We start from the raw sequence: 14,440 nt of genomic DNA on the forward strand, positions 1-14,440 counted from the left end.
GTAATGTTTTAATTAAGATTTTAACGCCTGATTATTTGTGATTAGCTAATGTGAAGCAAATATATTTTATAGTCTTGTAGCGATATCTACAATAGGAGCTTACAAATCACTACGATGATGACCCTGAAACGGGCTAAAGAAGTTATTCCAGCCGCTAAGTATTTAAAGAACTTCTCTCTTAGAAGCTGGGGGCTTTGGACCAGTTAGACTGGTCTCGGAACATCCCCTTATCAGTACACAATACTTCCTCCACTCTTCTTAATTTTTTAAAATCCTATTAATTTTTACATACTAAATTACAACTAAAAATAGTTTGTCCATGTCGTTATTATGGACACAATTACCCAATAAGGGTTGCCATGCTTAAAAAAACATAATTATCAATTTATCTACATGCAAACGAACTAAGGGCTAAATTATTACAGTTTGGGATTCCACAACATCCTGGTGCCAACAGTGGAGTTTATTCGGGTACAAATAATCGCCTTGGATATGCTTAAAGCTGGATATGGTGTTCTGGTTGGTGGAGGGACCGGAACTGGGAAGACGTTTCTCATTCAGGGAACTCTTGCTCAATTGGATCCTGATAGGTGACTTTTTTTAAATTGTTGTTTTATATTATTCGAATTTGAACTATTTACCAAAGTTGGTGCTATATGACGGTATAGTGCTTAAGACCTTGTACAGTGCCTGGCACCACGTATAATTATCGATATCGATATATCGATACGGATTTTTTAAAAGCTTTGTATCAAATGAGTCAAACATAAATTAATAGTCAAACATAAATTAATAGTCAAACATAGGAAATTAATTTCCTAATAAATTTCGTATGTTTGTTTTTTTTTTGTTTCGTCTGTAAATTTTATTCACTTATTGTTCACTTTTGTCAATTTAGGGTCGCCTGTTAGGGCAAGAGTGTTTTTATAAATAAATAAAATGAAAAAAAACGTAGAGGTATATTTATGCAATTGGATCGCCTTATTTAAAATGATCTTAAAACTGCATTCACAAATTAAATAAATCATAAAATCTACTCTTTTTAAAGTTATTAATATTTTTTTAAAGTTGTTGTTTTATCTGTTTTCAATGTTAAGTTTTATCTTTCTTCAAAGTTATGATTAATATTTTAAAAAGTTTTTTAATCTTTTTTTAAAGTAATGATTAATATTTCTTAAGTTGTTGCTTAATCTTTTTTTCAAAGTTAGGATTATTATTTTTAAAAGTTTTTTAATCTTTTTTCAATCGTTAAGTTTAATTTTTTTCAAAGTAATGATTAATATTTATTTTAAAATTGTTATTAATTCTTTTTTTCAAATTTTTAATTAATCTTTTTTTGTTTAATAGATACAGCATGCAAGTGATTAATATGTCGGCTCAGACAACGGCGGCCAATGTGCAAGATATTATTGAAGCTCGACTCGAGAAGAGGACTAAAGGGAATTATGTACCGGCGGGGGGTGATTTGTTTTTATATATACTTTTAAGTTATTACGTGTATGTAAATGATTTCAGTATTGAGGATATCAAGCGACGTTAGCGAGGTGATAAAATTGGGATACAAAACTTATTCAGAAAAATAAAAATAACATCTTAGAAAATCTAGGAATGCTCTTAGAGCAATTAATATAAAAAATGTTTCTAGTTTGACATTCTTATCTCCTAAATTTTATAGACTAATTTTCATAGGTATATATCGTTTATAAATATTCTTGAGTAAAAGACATTGTAACTTATAATTTTCTTTAATTTAAAAATTGTTTTAAATTATTAGAGCCTATTACATTACCACTAAATTAACTTACGCGAATTCAAGCTAGAATCGACATTTACTTTGAAACATATAATACACAAGTTCAGTTTTACAATACACAAAGTTGAAAGTGCTTTATAGTAGTGGCTAGTTACCACATACCACTATGACTTCTTATATTTACAATAAGTCTATCTGACAGTTTACTTGAAGCTGAAAGTTTTATTTTCTCTATTTTTAATATAGGTAAAAGAATGATAGCGTTTATGGACGACATAAATATGCCGGTGCGTGATGCATACGGATCCCAGCCACCTCTGGAACTAGTGCGCCTTTGGCATGATTACGGCTATTGGTTTGATAGACAGAAGCAATGGCGTAAGAATGTTAAGGTAAGTTGAAACTGCGGCTATTATATTTAAAAAAAAATAGTTAATCACCAATACGATAGTTATGAATTTTTTAAAAAAGTTGTGAATAAACATATAAATGTAGTTGTTTCGGCCTGGTGCCATAATATATTCGTTCTGCACCTGAAGGCAATTGTAATATGTATACTTAACAGTATTTCTTAATCTACATAGTTATAATAATAATTAAAAAATTGAAAATTAAAACAAATTTAAAAACTTCGGTCCCTGTGGCAGTGTACCTATCATTAATGCTCGCACTATAAAGAAAAAATAACAATTCGAAATACGAATATTTCAGCGCCTATACATGGCTTATATCTTGTGTCTTTATATATTATTACGTTATCATAGTGGAGTAACGAAGTTTTTATTGCCTTGTGTTATATTACAGTGAACACTTTAGAAGTGTAGACTTTCAGTCCACTACTTTCATGGGTATGACGTGAGCCTGTGTCAATACAATTTATTTATTTTGAAATTCGTTCTATGTTATTAATATATTATATTTTTTTTATTAATTATAATTAAGTTAGCTTAATATATTAATCTAATAAGTTATGTCTTGAGTTTCATTTATACAAATCATTATGGAGTTGTGTTGATTGATGAATGGCGAGTGTAACAATTAGAACTTTGAGAATAAAATATGTTTAAAAATTTAATGCTGGGATTTTGTCGTTTATAATTGGGAGAATTTAAGATGGTTGTCGTTACCGTGTCGTTGTTATCTTAAATAACGACAATTCATAAATAATGAGAATTCTCGTCAAGAACAGGTTTCTTGCGTCAGCTAACGCCTAACGGCTAACTGTGAAGCGTCAATGTTTCAATTGGTTTGTGACGTTTTACGTACAATTTTAATGGTTATAATGTTATACTGTATATGTCACTGGCCTTAGTATAGTATATAATATTTAGTTATTTAAATATGTTCGACGTCCTGTTGGATAGAAAAACTGTGTCCAGTTTGTGTTTCTACCATCCCAACTTATTTTCTACTTAAGATCATGTATATAATAAATAAATAAACAAATATTTTTAATCAAAAGACAAAAACACAAACATAAACTATTTATTCCAAGGATATGGTCTTATGCGGTGCTGCCGGACCTCCAGGTGGGGCCAGGTCCAACCTGCCTCCTCGTCTCCTCTCCTGCTTCCACGCCTTCTTCCTACCTCCACCCACGCAGCAGCAGCTCATCAAGATATTCGGGACGATGCTGTCCCAGCATCTGTCCGACTTCGACGAGGAGACGAAGACTATCGGTGAGACGTCTTTGTTATATGTTTAGTTTCTTTATAAGGGATACAAGATAAGCGTTTTTAAGGCAGTTTCTGTCGCGCAACACCATGTGGAACCAGCTGCCCACTGAAGTATTTCCGTACCAATTTGACTTAGGGTCCTTCAAGAAAAGAGCGTACCAATACTTAAAAGGCCGGCAACGTATTCGTGAGCCCTCTGGCATTTAGAGTGTCCATGGGCCGTAGGTGTTTCCGAACCAATTCGACTTAGGGTCTTTCATTAAAAGAGCGTATCAATACTTACAAGGTCGGCAACGCATTCGCGACCCCCCTGGTATTTAGAGTGTCCATGGGCGGTTGGTATTACCGAATCAATTCGACTTAGGGTCCTTCAAGAAAAGAGCGTACCAATACTTAAAAGGTCGTCAATGCATTTGCGAGCCCTTTGGCATTTAGAGTGTCCATGGGCGGTTAGTATTTCCGAACTAATTCGAATTAGGATCTTCGAAATTTTATAAGGAATTAAGTCTTAAAAGGCCGATAACGGACTCGGGACTTGTGGCATTGTGAGTGTGGGCGGCGGTGACACTTATCATCAGTTAGTTCTGATCATATATATTCGCAATAAAAAAGTAGGGTTTATAAAAAGTTGACAAAGTCTTTTTGGGTTGATAAACTTGCATATAAACATATGAACAATAAAACATATGCAGGAATGATATCGTGACCCATGAAGTGTTTTAGAACTACTAGATTATTAAATAGTACATATTATATATGTCAATAGACTATTTAAAAGTACTGTAATTTTAGGTAAAATAGTGCTGACTGCGACAATAGATACGTTTAACAATATTGTCGCGAAGTTACTACCGACGCCAAGTAAAATGCACTACCTGTTCAATTTGAGGGACATCTCGAAGATTTTTCAGGTAATTAAAGGAATTTGGATGGAATTTCAAGTTTTAATTAATGTATCTTATTTATTACCCACGTAGTATATAAGTGATTTAATGCTAAATAAATGCTATGTAATCTAGCTAAACTCTCGGGGCGTAACTCCGACGATTCAGGTAATGCTTTTAAAACTAACAAAGCCTGAAGCCTCCATGCCAGAGATAATAAACACAATTCAAAATATAACTTCTTCTATATATATATATAATGAAAATGGTCTTCGTTTGAGGCTCAATCACGCCTAAACCACTGATCGTATCGACATGAAACTACCACCATTCGATGCGAAATAGATGGTTTATGGCTATTTATTTATTAAATTCCAACGTTCCTTCATTTTTTTATTGCTGTTTTACTTTTATGAAAATTTATCCATACGGACTTCACCGCGGAAACATTCGGGGAGGCTTCCTAGAACCTCTAAACGTCAACATCTGTTAAAAACTCGATTTTCGAAATATTTCAATTTTCTTAGCGGAAAGTTAAAAAGAAGAATAATAAAAATATGAAAAAAAAAATTATGAAACATAAAATTTATTTTAATTCGTCCAGCAAAGCGGGCGCGAAACGGCTAGTATTAATATAAATGACACAATGTACACTTATGAACGTTTACTGCCAGTTCTTAAATTAAGCATAGAATGACAACAAGAACTGGCAAAATTTTATTTTACAAAATAGTGGTAATCAAATTTCATTCCAAAAGCAGGTATTAATGAAAACGTATATTTATGGGCTGCTGCTGTTGGAGTTTGGCCGTCCTGCAGGCTCGATTGCCCCCCTTTTTTATACTGAAAAACGTCAATCAATAATAAATCTTGAAACAATTAATCAGGAGTAAAAAACAAAATTTTAGCCATTATCATTGGTCAAGGGTTTGTCTAACATATTTTAATGAATTGTCAAAGTTGTCAGTAAGACGTCTTCACAAGAGGTGACACGGGTTCAGCGAGTCACCTTGGGTCGTTCATAAATATCATGAGGATATTTCCGGAGTAGTTTTCGCCCGGCCGCGGCGTGAGACGCCAAGCCTACTATGCCTACTATAAGCAGAAATAGTAGGAGAGATTGGGAGACATTTGACACCCCCTAGCCTAGCTTTGCCTAGCTTTTCGGCCACAGATCTGCCTGATAGGTAATCAGAGGATGAAAAAAACTTATTTTAATATTTTTATGTACATATTTTTATCTCTTAAAATATTTTTGTATTTTTTCAGGGTCTTCTAAGGAGTAACAAGGATTATCAAAACACGAAGCCAAGATTTCTTCGTCTTTGGGTCCACGAATGCTTCCGGGTATTTAGTGATCGACTGACTGAAGAGAAGTAAGTAAAGTCTCTTCCTCTCATTTTTTCTCACCCTCTTTTTGTTTACTCGATATTCCTTAAGTGAGTGTTTCTTGAGTACTATGTATGTGGAACCAGCTGCCCACTGAAGTATTCCCGAACCAATTCTACTTAGGGTCCTTCAAGAAAAGAGCGTACCAAATCTTAAAAGCCTTCTAGCATTGAGAGTGCCCATGGGTGGTGGTATTACATAACATCAGATTAGCCGCCTGCCCGTTTGTTTGTTCTATAAGTATTTTTATTTTAACAAATAACCTTCTATTGGTAAAAGATTATTAAAAATCGGTTCATTAGATCCAAAGATTACCCCCCCCACACACTTACATATTAGGTTGGGGAAAAAGTCTTTTCGCATTATAGTATGTATGAACTTGTAACAAAATCTCTTTGGCTATACTATATGTATGTGGCTGGTTTTGTTATCAAGGAAAGTCGAGATTTAAAAGAAGATAATTCCAAAATCAAATTAGGATAATGTCTGTTTTTTATTTATTTTTCGTACCGTCAAGATGAGTGAATCGAATGAAGAAATTCTATACTTTTTAAAATTTTACTACAAAAATGGTCAAAATGGAACACAAGCCGCGAAAAAAATTTGCGACGTTAATATGGCCCTATCGCAGTGTCTGTGACAGTAGCACAAATTTGGTTTAAGCGTTTTCAATCCGGAAATGTTGATGTCAAAGATCCAAGTCCCTCTGGTCGCCCTATGACGGATAAAATGGATGCCATTTTTGAAAAGTGGAGTAAGATCGGCATATCAGTAGTAACGACGTAGCTGAAGAAAGGGGAGTTGACCACAAAACAGTTTTGGCGCATTTGAAAAACATTGGGTACACAAAAAAGCTCAATATTTGGGTACCTTACGAGCTCACTGTAAGAAACCTAATGAACCGTGTACTCATTTTTGGTTCTTTATTACGACTTAATGGAACCGAACCATTTTAGAAGAAGCTGATAACTGATGATGAAAAGTCGATCACGTACGACAAGAACGTGCGAAAAAGGTCGTGGTCAAAGGCCGGTCAGGCTTCACAGACTGTGTCGAAACCCGGGATAACTCCCAACAAGGTGATGCTGTGTGTGTGGTGGGATTGGAAGGGCATTATTCATTATGAGCTGTTACCACCAGGCAGGACCATCGATTCTGAACTCTACTGCGAACAACTGATGAGATTAAAGCAAGGAGTTGAGAGAAAGCGGCCGGAATTAATCACCAGAAGGGGTACCACACCCCTTTTCATCATGATAACGCTAGACCTTACACATCTTTAGCCACTCAGCAAAAAATAAGAGAGCTTGGCTGGGAGGTGATAATGTTCGGATACATTCGTATAGTCCTGACCTTACACCTTCAGATTTCCACCTGTTTCAGTCTCTTCAGAATTCTTTAGGCAGTGTCAGGTTAATATCACATGAGGTCTGCCAAAACCAATTGTCGCGGTATTTTGATCAGAAGCCCCAAAGTTTCTATAGCAATGGGATCATGTCCCTACCTAAATGATGGCAAAAAGTTATCGAACAAAATGGTATCTACATACTTTAGTTAAATGTAAATAAACTATATTAAAAAATGTTTTGAATTTTCATAAAAAATGCGAAAAAACTTTTTCCCCAACCTATTATATTATATATCTTTATTTACTTATTATATTTCTTAAACATAATGCAATTTATTTTTAGAGATCGTGATTGGTTTATGGGTCAAATGGGAGACATGTTGGGTAAACACTTTGAGCTGACCTTCCACGCTCTCTGCCCCTCTAAGAGCCCCCCCATATTTGGGCACTTCTTAAACCCATTTGAGGTGTATGATGATCTCAATGATGCTAACGCACTGCGCAGGTATTGATGAATTTTATACTGATCTTAACATATATTTAATAATATTTTTTAAACATCAAATTCTGCATTTTACCCTTGACAATTAAATCTTTATACTATTTTACCTTTAACAGTTAAATCTATATTATATTTTACCTTTGATAATTAATACTAAATTCTATTGTACCCTTGGTAATTAAATCTAAATGTTATATTACCCTTGACAATTAAATTTAAATTCTATTTTACAATTAAATCTAAAAGTCGAAATCGAAATATCAACAGATTCATAGCCAATCAAATGGAGGAGTACAACAGTTGTCCGGGAGTTGTCAAAATGGACCTAGTGCTGTTTAAAGATGCGATTGAACATATTGTCAGAATTGTCAGAGTTATATCGCAGCCAAGAGGGCATATGCTATGTGTGGGGATAGGTAATTTATTACTATATATAATTAGTTTTTTTTAGCATAGGCCGACGGGATGTCCGAAATGACACCCATTTTAGTGGGTTGTCGGCCTTTGAGGAGGGAGTATGCTCTTTCTCTACAGTTGGAGGTCGTATCTCCCTCAGGCAGTCGATTCCACAGTTCGCTGGTTCGCAAAAGAAAATTTCTTGTGAAATAATTATTATATAACATTTTATACATAGACTCTTATCTATCTTATATGTTTCGAGCTATCTATGCTAAAATACATGACAATGCATATAATTTTTACAAAAAATCGATCGAACCTACGACCGCAGGGATGAGATTCGCACGCTGAAGCCACTAGGCCAACACTTGTTACTATATAACCTAGATTAATATAAAGTTAATATTAACAGGTGGGTCAGGTCGTCAAAGTTTAACCCGAGTCGCGTCCTACATTTGCGAGTGCAACTCGTTCCAAGTGGTCGTAACTAAAACTTATGGCGTGAAGGACTTCAGAGAAGATCTTAAGGTAAGATCCCTTGTATCAAAATCATTTATTCATATAGGTAACACAATGTACACTTATGAACGTCAAAAAAAAATGCTCCTAATTTTACATTTACTGCCAGTTCTCAAATCAAGGGCGTTGAACGGAAGAGAAGAACTGGCAATAAACTCTCCGCCACTCGTTTAAATCGCCAAGTATTTTGTTACAATGTTTATAAGGAGCTGCAACCATTACACCATGTTCCACGTGACATCTTAAGTAATTGTCTGTTCTTGTCTATGCATCCAGTAGTACATATGTATTACAATTATTAGATTTGGGGAGTCTTTTAAGTAAAACATACCGATGTCAGGGTTCCATAATAAACTTACGCTATACTCAACTATAACTTACGCTTGTCTTTAGTCTATTAAACCTTTTACGAAATATTGTTTATATTCTAGCTCCTTTACTCAACCTGTGGTGTGGACAGCAAGAAGACAACTTTTATCTTCTGCGACACTCAGATTGTGGAGGAGACATTTACGGAAATAATTAACAACTTGTTAAGTAGTGGCGAAGTCACTAATTTATTCAAACCTGACGAGTTTGAAGATGTAAGTTTTTTTTTTAAATTTAACTTCAAAGGTTCAGAGGTTTGCATTTCTTAAATTATTATAATTTCTTTTAAACCTTTCGACTGTAATTTCATTGCGATTTATTTGATTTTTTTTTGCTTACGACAACTTAGCAAGTCGCTATATGATAAGAACATTACATATACAAATATATATCAAATGAAAGCTAATGCTTTTTTTTATTAACATTATGCCCCCCCCCCCATGTATCTCGCCGTAACGTTTTTCCTACCCTAGTACAGTACTGTACTCAAGTATAGTAAAACGTTTCGTGACCACCTTGCGTCTCTTTAGTTACTATTATGTGGTGTAAGTCGAAAATAATATTAACAGGACCCCCCCCCCCTTCCCAAAATGCGTTACGTTATACTTGAACGCTCCCTAAGCTGTCGCATTAACTTTTATGATTACTTGATAAAAACTAAAACTATATTTATGGTTGTTGCGATCTATTTCAGGGACACAACACAAAAAAAACATGATTGAATACAAAGAAACAATAATGTATCAGGTTTTTACCTAGCTTGGAAACCAGTCTCCCAATACCTTCTTAATTGTAATCGTTTTTGTTTCAAATGTTATATGGGAAAAAAAAAATTATTATCTATTTCCAGATAAAGCAAGCCCTGGAGAAGCCGATGAAGGCAGCAAACCTTATGCAAACCAATGAGGCTGTATATCTATTCCTCGTGGACCGAGTGAGGGCCAATATGCATATTGTTCTCTGCTTCAGCCCTATTGGAGATGAGTTCAGGTATATATTATTCGACTCATTGGTCTAGTGGTTAGTACCCCTGACTGCGAAACCACGAGTCCCGGGTTCGATCCCATAAAGACATTTTCATCTTTTGTGAGATATTGTTTTCTAACATTATACAGCATGTATTTTGTTAGTATTTGAATAAATAAAACAATCATGTTAGTTACGTGTGTGTGTCTACGCTGTTACGTACGTAATGGAAATTGCGTGTGTATACGTTATAATAGTTCCGTTAATCTAATATACAAAATTCTCGTGACACAATGTTCATTCCCATACTTCTCCGAAACGGCTCGACCGATTCTTATGAAATTTTTTATGCATATTCAGTAAGTCTGAGAATCGGCTACTATCTACCTTTCAAACCCCTAAGTGATAAGGCGTGTCCATCCCAAAAAAAAAAAAATTTTAATTTTTAGATTTTAAATTTTTTTGATTCAATTTTATTTGTTTATTATGTGGCATTAAAAAATACATACAACCCTTAATTTTCACCACCCTACGATCAACCCTTATTTTTTATTATAGTAGATAGTTATTTTTATTGAACTAGAAAAATGTTTCCAAGAAATAATATACATGGCAAAACAACGTTTGCCGGGTCAGCTAGTATTTTATAAAATTAAGATCGCTAATAGATGGCGTGAATTCTAAAATAGTAGTAAAAGTTTATGAAAATTCTTAAATGCTGGTCTTGTAGGAACCGAATCCGCCAGTACCCAGCGCTCATAAACGCAACAACCACAAATTGGTTCCTGGAGTGGCCGCGAGAGGCGCTGCTCGAAGTCGCTTACAAGTTCTTGGACGGGGTCGAATTACTTGCTTCTATCACTGGGCCTAGGGTGAGTTTTATTTTTGGCAATTAAAAATGCTTATAAAAAACTATAGATATTTATGCTTACATGCTGCTGATCTAATCTTGGAAGATGGAAAAGGCACAATATCATCTATTAAGACTTAATGATAGACATGTGTACTCCAAACTTCATTGAATATGAACAAATTTCTGGTTATGACTTGACTGGGTATTCGCTCCAAAATCATTAAATACACAATTTGTTTAACATCCTAATAGACACACAACAAAGGCCGCCGACGCATTCACTAAAATGGGTTGCGATAACTGCCCTTTTTGGGCGTCCCGACTTGATTGCCTATTTTTTAAAAAGTGATTAGTTTTTTCATTAATAAACTCTTTAGTTTACTCGACATACATAAATATATTGAGTGGTAAGCATTTATAAATTTTATTTAAACAAATGAAAATTGAATTTTGTATTTGAAGAAGAATCTTCGTTTGGTCTTCCATTACTGGCAATCAGTCTCGCGGAGCGGGTCTTTTCCTGTGCCAGATGCGGCAAGTCTTCTACAGTGGCAATACCCGTCCACTCTATTTCGAAACCATTATTTTTTTGTTTCAACACGCTGTTTACCCTAGATTTTATCCATTATTAATTGAAGAAAGTGGTAGGGTAGCCCAACTAAGTCGTTCCGTTGTTGTTACATTGATTCACATCTTTAGGTGCGTCGAAAGGAATCCCTCGTGGAAAGCCGCGAAGACGCATTACGTGCGTCTGTAGCTTCCATAATGTCTTTGATACATTCGTCTGTGGGCAAATACTCTGTGCGAATGTGGCAAGAGATGAGAAGAACCAACTACGTCACGCCCACTAACTATTTGGAACTCGTATCGGGATATAAAGAGTGAGTTACTATTTGCTTTGCTTTCTTATCTATAAATCGGGATTAAATTCATACGTTATTTAGTGTATCGCTTAAAAATATCAGAATTTAAAGGTCTGTTAAAACAAACTTGTTCTTTTCCATGGTATTTGGTTCAAAGAGTAGTTATTTTATCGTATCACGTCGACACAACTGAGTGTTATTTACGTCTTTTGCCAGACAGCATGTGGAACCAGCTGCCCACTGAAGTATTTCCGAACCAATTCGACTTAGGGTCCTTCAAGAAAAGAGCGTACCAATTATTAAGAGGCCGACACTTGAGAGCCTTCTCGCATTGACAGTTCATGGGTGGTGGTAGCACTGTCGATGAGCCTCCTGCCCATCTGCCACCTGTTCTATATAAATATATAATAATGGCGCTTAAAACTAGTGTTAAATTTTAAGGATGTTGAGACTGAAACGTATTGATATCGCGCTTCAAGCGAACAAGCTTCGTAATGGTCTGGGAAAAGTTGAAGAAACGACCAAATTGGTTGGACAGATGTCTGAGGAACTGGCCGTTTCTCAGGTACGATTATTTATGTGGCAGTATATTTTGAGAGCAGTGTTGGTCTAGTGGCTTCCAGGTCCCAAAGGTCGTAGGTTCGATTCCCGGCTGTGCACCAATGGACTTTCTTTCTATGTGCGCATTTAACATTTGCTCGAACGGTGAAGGAAAACATCGTGAGGAAACCGACATGTCTTAGACCCAAAAAGTCAACGGCGTGTGTCAAGCACTTGTGGCTGATCACCTACTTGCCTATTAGATTTAAAAATGATCATGAAACTGATTCAAAAATCTGAGGCCAAGACCTAAAGAGGTTGTAGCGCCACTGATTTATTTATTTATTTTTAAGACATATTTTGAGTACTGGTGCCTGCATAATTATAATTCACTGAAAATATAGTAATTTTAGTTTATAGTTTTAGAAAGCATTTTTTTTACAGTTACTATAAATATTACGTCAAATTAAATATATTTATTTCTGTATTTATCACTACATAGTATAAAACAAAGTCGCTTTCTCTGTCCCTATGTATGCTTAAATCTTTAAAACTACGCAACGGAATTTGATGCGGTTTTTTTAATAGATAGAGTGATTGAAGGTTATCTATAATAACATCCATTAAATATGGATGGAGAAATACTGTTATTTTTGAGGTTTCTACTGTAATGTCGTAAATCGTAAATGTATTATCAGGTCCAAGTGGCAGAATACACAGAGCAATGTATTGAGTACATGGGTGTCATCAACGTGCAACAACGCAACGCTGATGAGCAGCAGCGGTCCGTGGCGGCCCGCAGCAAGAAGACCCAAGAAGAGGAAGTTCAGTGCAAGAAGTTGGCTGAAGCTGCCATGAGAGACCTGGCCAGCGCCATGCCGGCTCTCGAGGAGGCTGTTAAGGTATTCTAGAATTAAAAATAATTGTTTTAATAAGAGTGTTTTTTTTTATTTTTTTTATTGCAAAACTTTTTTTTTAATATAATATTCTCATATCTTTGTTTTACATTAGATGGACCTTGAATTTATTGTGAAAATAAGGATTTATTGTAAAATCGAACACGCAAAAATCACACAAATATACTCTTATTCATAGTATAATATATGTCGCAGCCAACTAGCTTAATTAGCCGTTCAATTAACAGCCTAGCCTTTTAACTAAACGACGTCGTTTAACTAGCGGCCTATAAGTTATTCAGCCGTTGTGTTTGTTAGTTGTTACAACATTAAATAAACTGGCTGGCTAATGCTTAGGCCATTCGTACCAGTAATTATTTGCAGAAATAAAAAAGATGAAACATATGACATAAAAAATATTTATTTTAAAATTAAATTGCTTGAGTCAAATTCACATTATTAAAGGCTAGGCTGTTAATTGAACGCCTTATTAAGCTAGTTGGAATGATTTGTCCTTATCGTTCTAGTGTTTCTTTGTGAATGAATAAACATGAAAAAACATATTAATAAGACCTACATGCCAAACGTTTTTTATAGGCTCTAGACGCTTTAAACAAAAAGGACATCACGGAAGTGAAGTCTTACGCCAAACCGCCACAAAAGGTGGAGATGGTTCTGGAAGCGGTGCTTATACTTTTACAGGTACTTATTTAATCAAGAGAGATACTTTTTATATAAATTTAATAACGTATAATATATGTACGATAAAAATAATATAAGAACTGACCAATTCATTAATCTTAATATATATAAATTACGTGTCACGTTGTTTGTCCGCTATGGACTCCTAAACTACCGAACCGATATCAATCAAATTTGCACACCGTGTGCAGTTTGATCTAACTTAAAAGATAGGATAGCTTACATCTTAATTTATACCCGCAATATTATTTTATTGCAAAATATTTGTTTATTATTTAACAGTCACAATTCTAACAGATGGCGCTGTGTTGAAAGTACCAACGTTTCACAAAAGCTACAATTTAATGGCATAACCACCAATAAAGCATGGTGGTCCCCATGACTTGTGTTCTCCTACCGTTTCCCTTGAATAGTTTACTACTATGTAATATTACAAAAACCTTAGCCACAGCAACGCTTGGCCGGTCTGCTAGTAATAATGTAAAATTCCTTTAAAGACAAATTTGCGCGCCATTGTGTGTGCCAGCATATGCGAACTTACGATTATACCACCTTACACATTTTTGTACTATATTCTTGCAATAAATAAATTATTATTATTATAAGTTCATCATCATCAGTCTCTTTATTTGGACCATTTCTGGACGTAGGCCTCCTCCATTTTCCTCCAGTACAATGGCCTGCCCTGCGATTCTGTAACTCACTTTTCGAACTCACACAGCGGTTTTCGCATCGGCGGTCGCTCTCAAATCAGTCGTGAAGCAGTCATTTTATGATTTGG

The 14,440-nt window shown here is 35.1% G+C and overlaps 1 protein-coding gene across 1 annotated transcript in view; it reads left to right on the forward strand.

Moving 5' to 3' along the window:
• The window catches only part of LOC125050816 (dynein axonemal heavy chain 2), a 90,482-nt gene that overhangs the window by 31,965 nt on the left and 44,077 nt on the right, over positions 1-14,440 (forward strand). The window contains exons 41-56 of the mRNA XM_047650845.1: positions 426-590; positions 1,348-1,460; positions 2,000-2,145; positions 3,249-3,432; positions 4,222-4,340; positions 5,583-5,689; positions 7,394-7,555; positions 7,820-7,968; positions 8,364-8,479; positions 8,902-9,054; positions 9,690-9,829; positions 10,536-10,677; positions 11,358-11,539; positions 11,963-12,086; positions 12,760-12,963; positions 13,555-13,659. Of these exons, the coding sequence (XP_047506801.1) occupies positions 426-590; positions 1,348-1,460; positions 2,000-2,145; positions 3,249-3,432; positions 4,222-4,340; positions 5,583-5,689; positions 7,394-7,555; positions 7,820-7,968; positions 8,364-8,479; positions 8,902-9,054; positions 9,690-9,829; positions 10,536-10,677; positions 11,358-11,539; positions 11,963-12,086; positions 12,760-12,963; positions 13,555-13,659 (2,311 nt within the window). The remainder of the gene's footprint in view (positions 1-425; positions 591-1,347; positions 1,461-1,999; positions 2,146-3,248; positions 3,433-4,221; positions 4,341-5,582; positions 5,690-7,393; positions 7,556-7,819; positions 7,969-8,363; positions 8,480-8,901; positions 9,055-9,689; positions 9,830-10,535; positions 10,678-11,357; positions 11,540-11,962; positions 12,087-12,759; positions 12,964-13,554; positions 13,660-14,440) is intronic.

This window comes from Pieris napi, chromosome 7 (assembly GCF_905475465.1).
Source record: "Pieris napi chromosome 7, ilPieNapi1.2, whole genome shotgun sequence".
In the NCBI taxonomy this organism is placed as follows: domain Eukaryota; kingdom Metazoa; phylum Arthropoda; class Insecta; order Lepidoptera; family Pieridae; genus Pieris; species Pieris napi.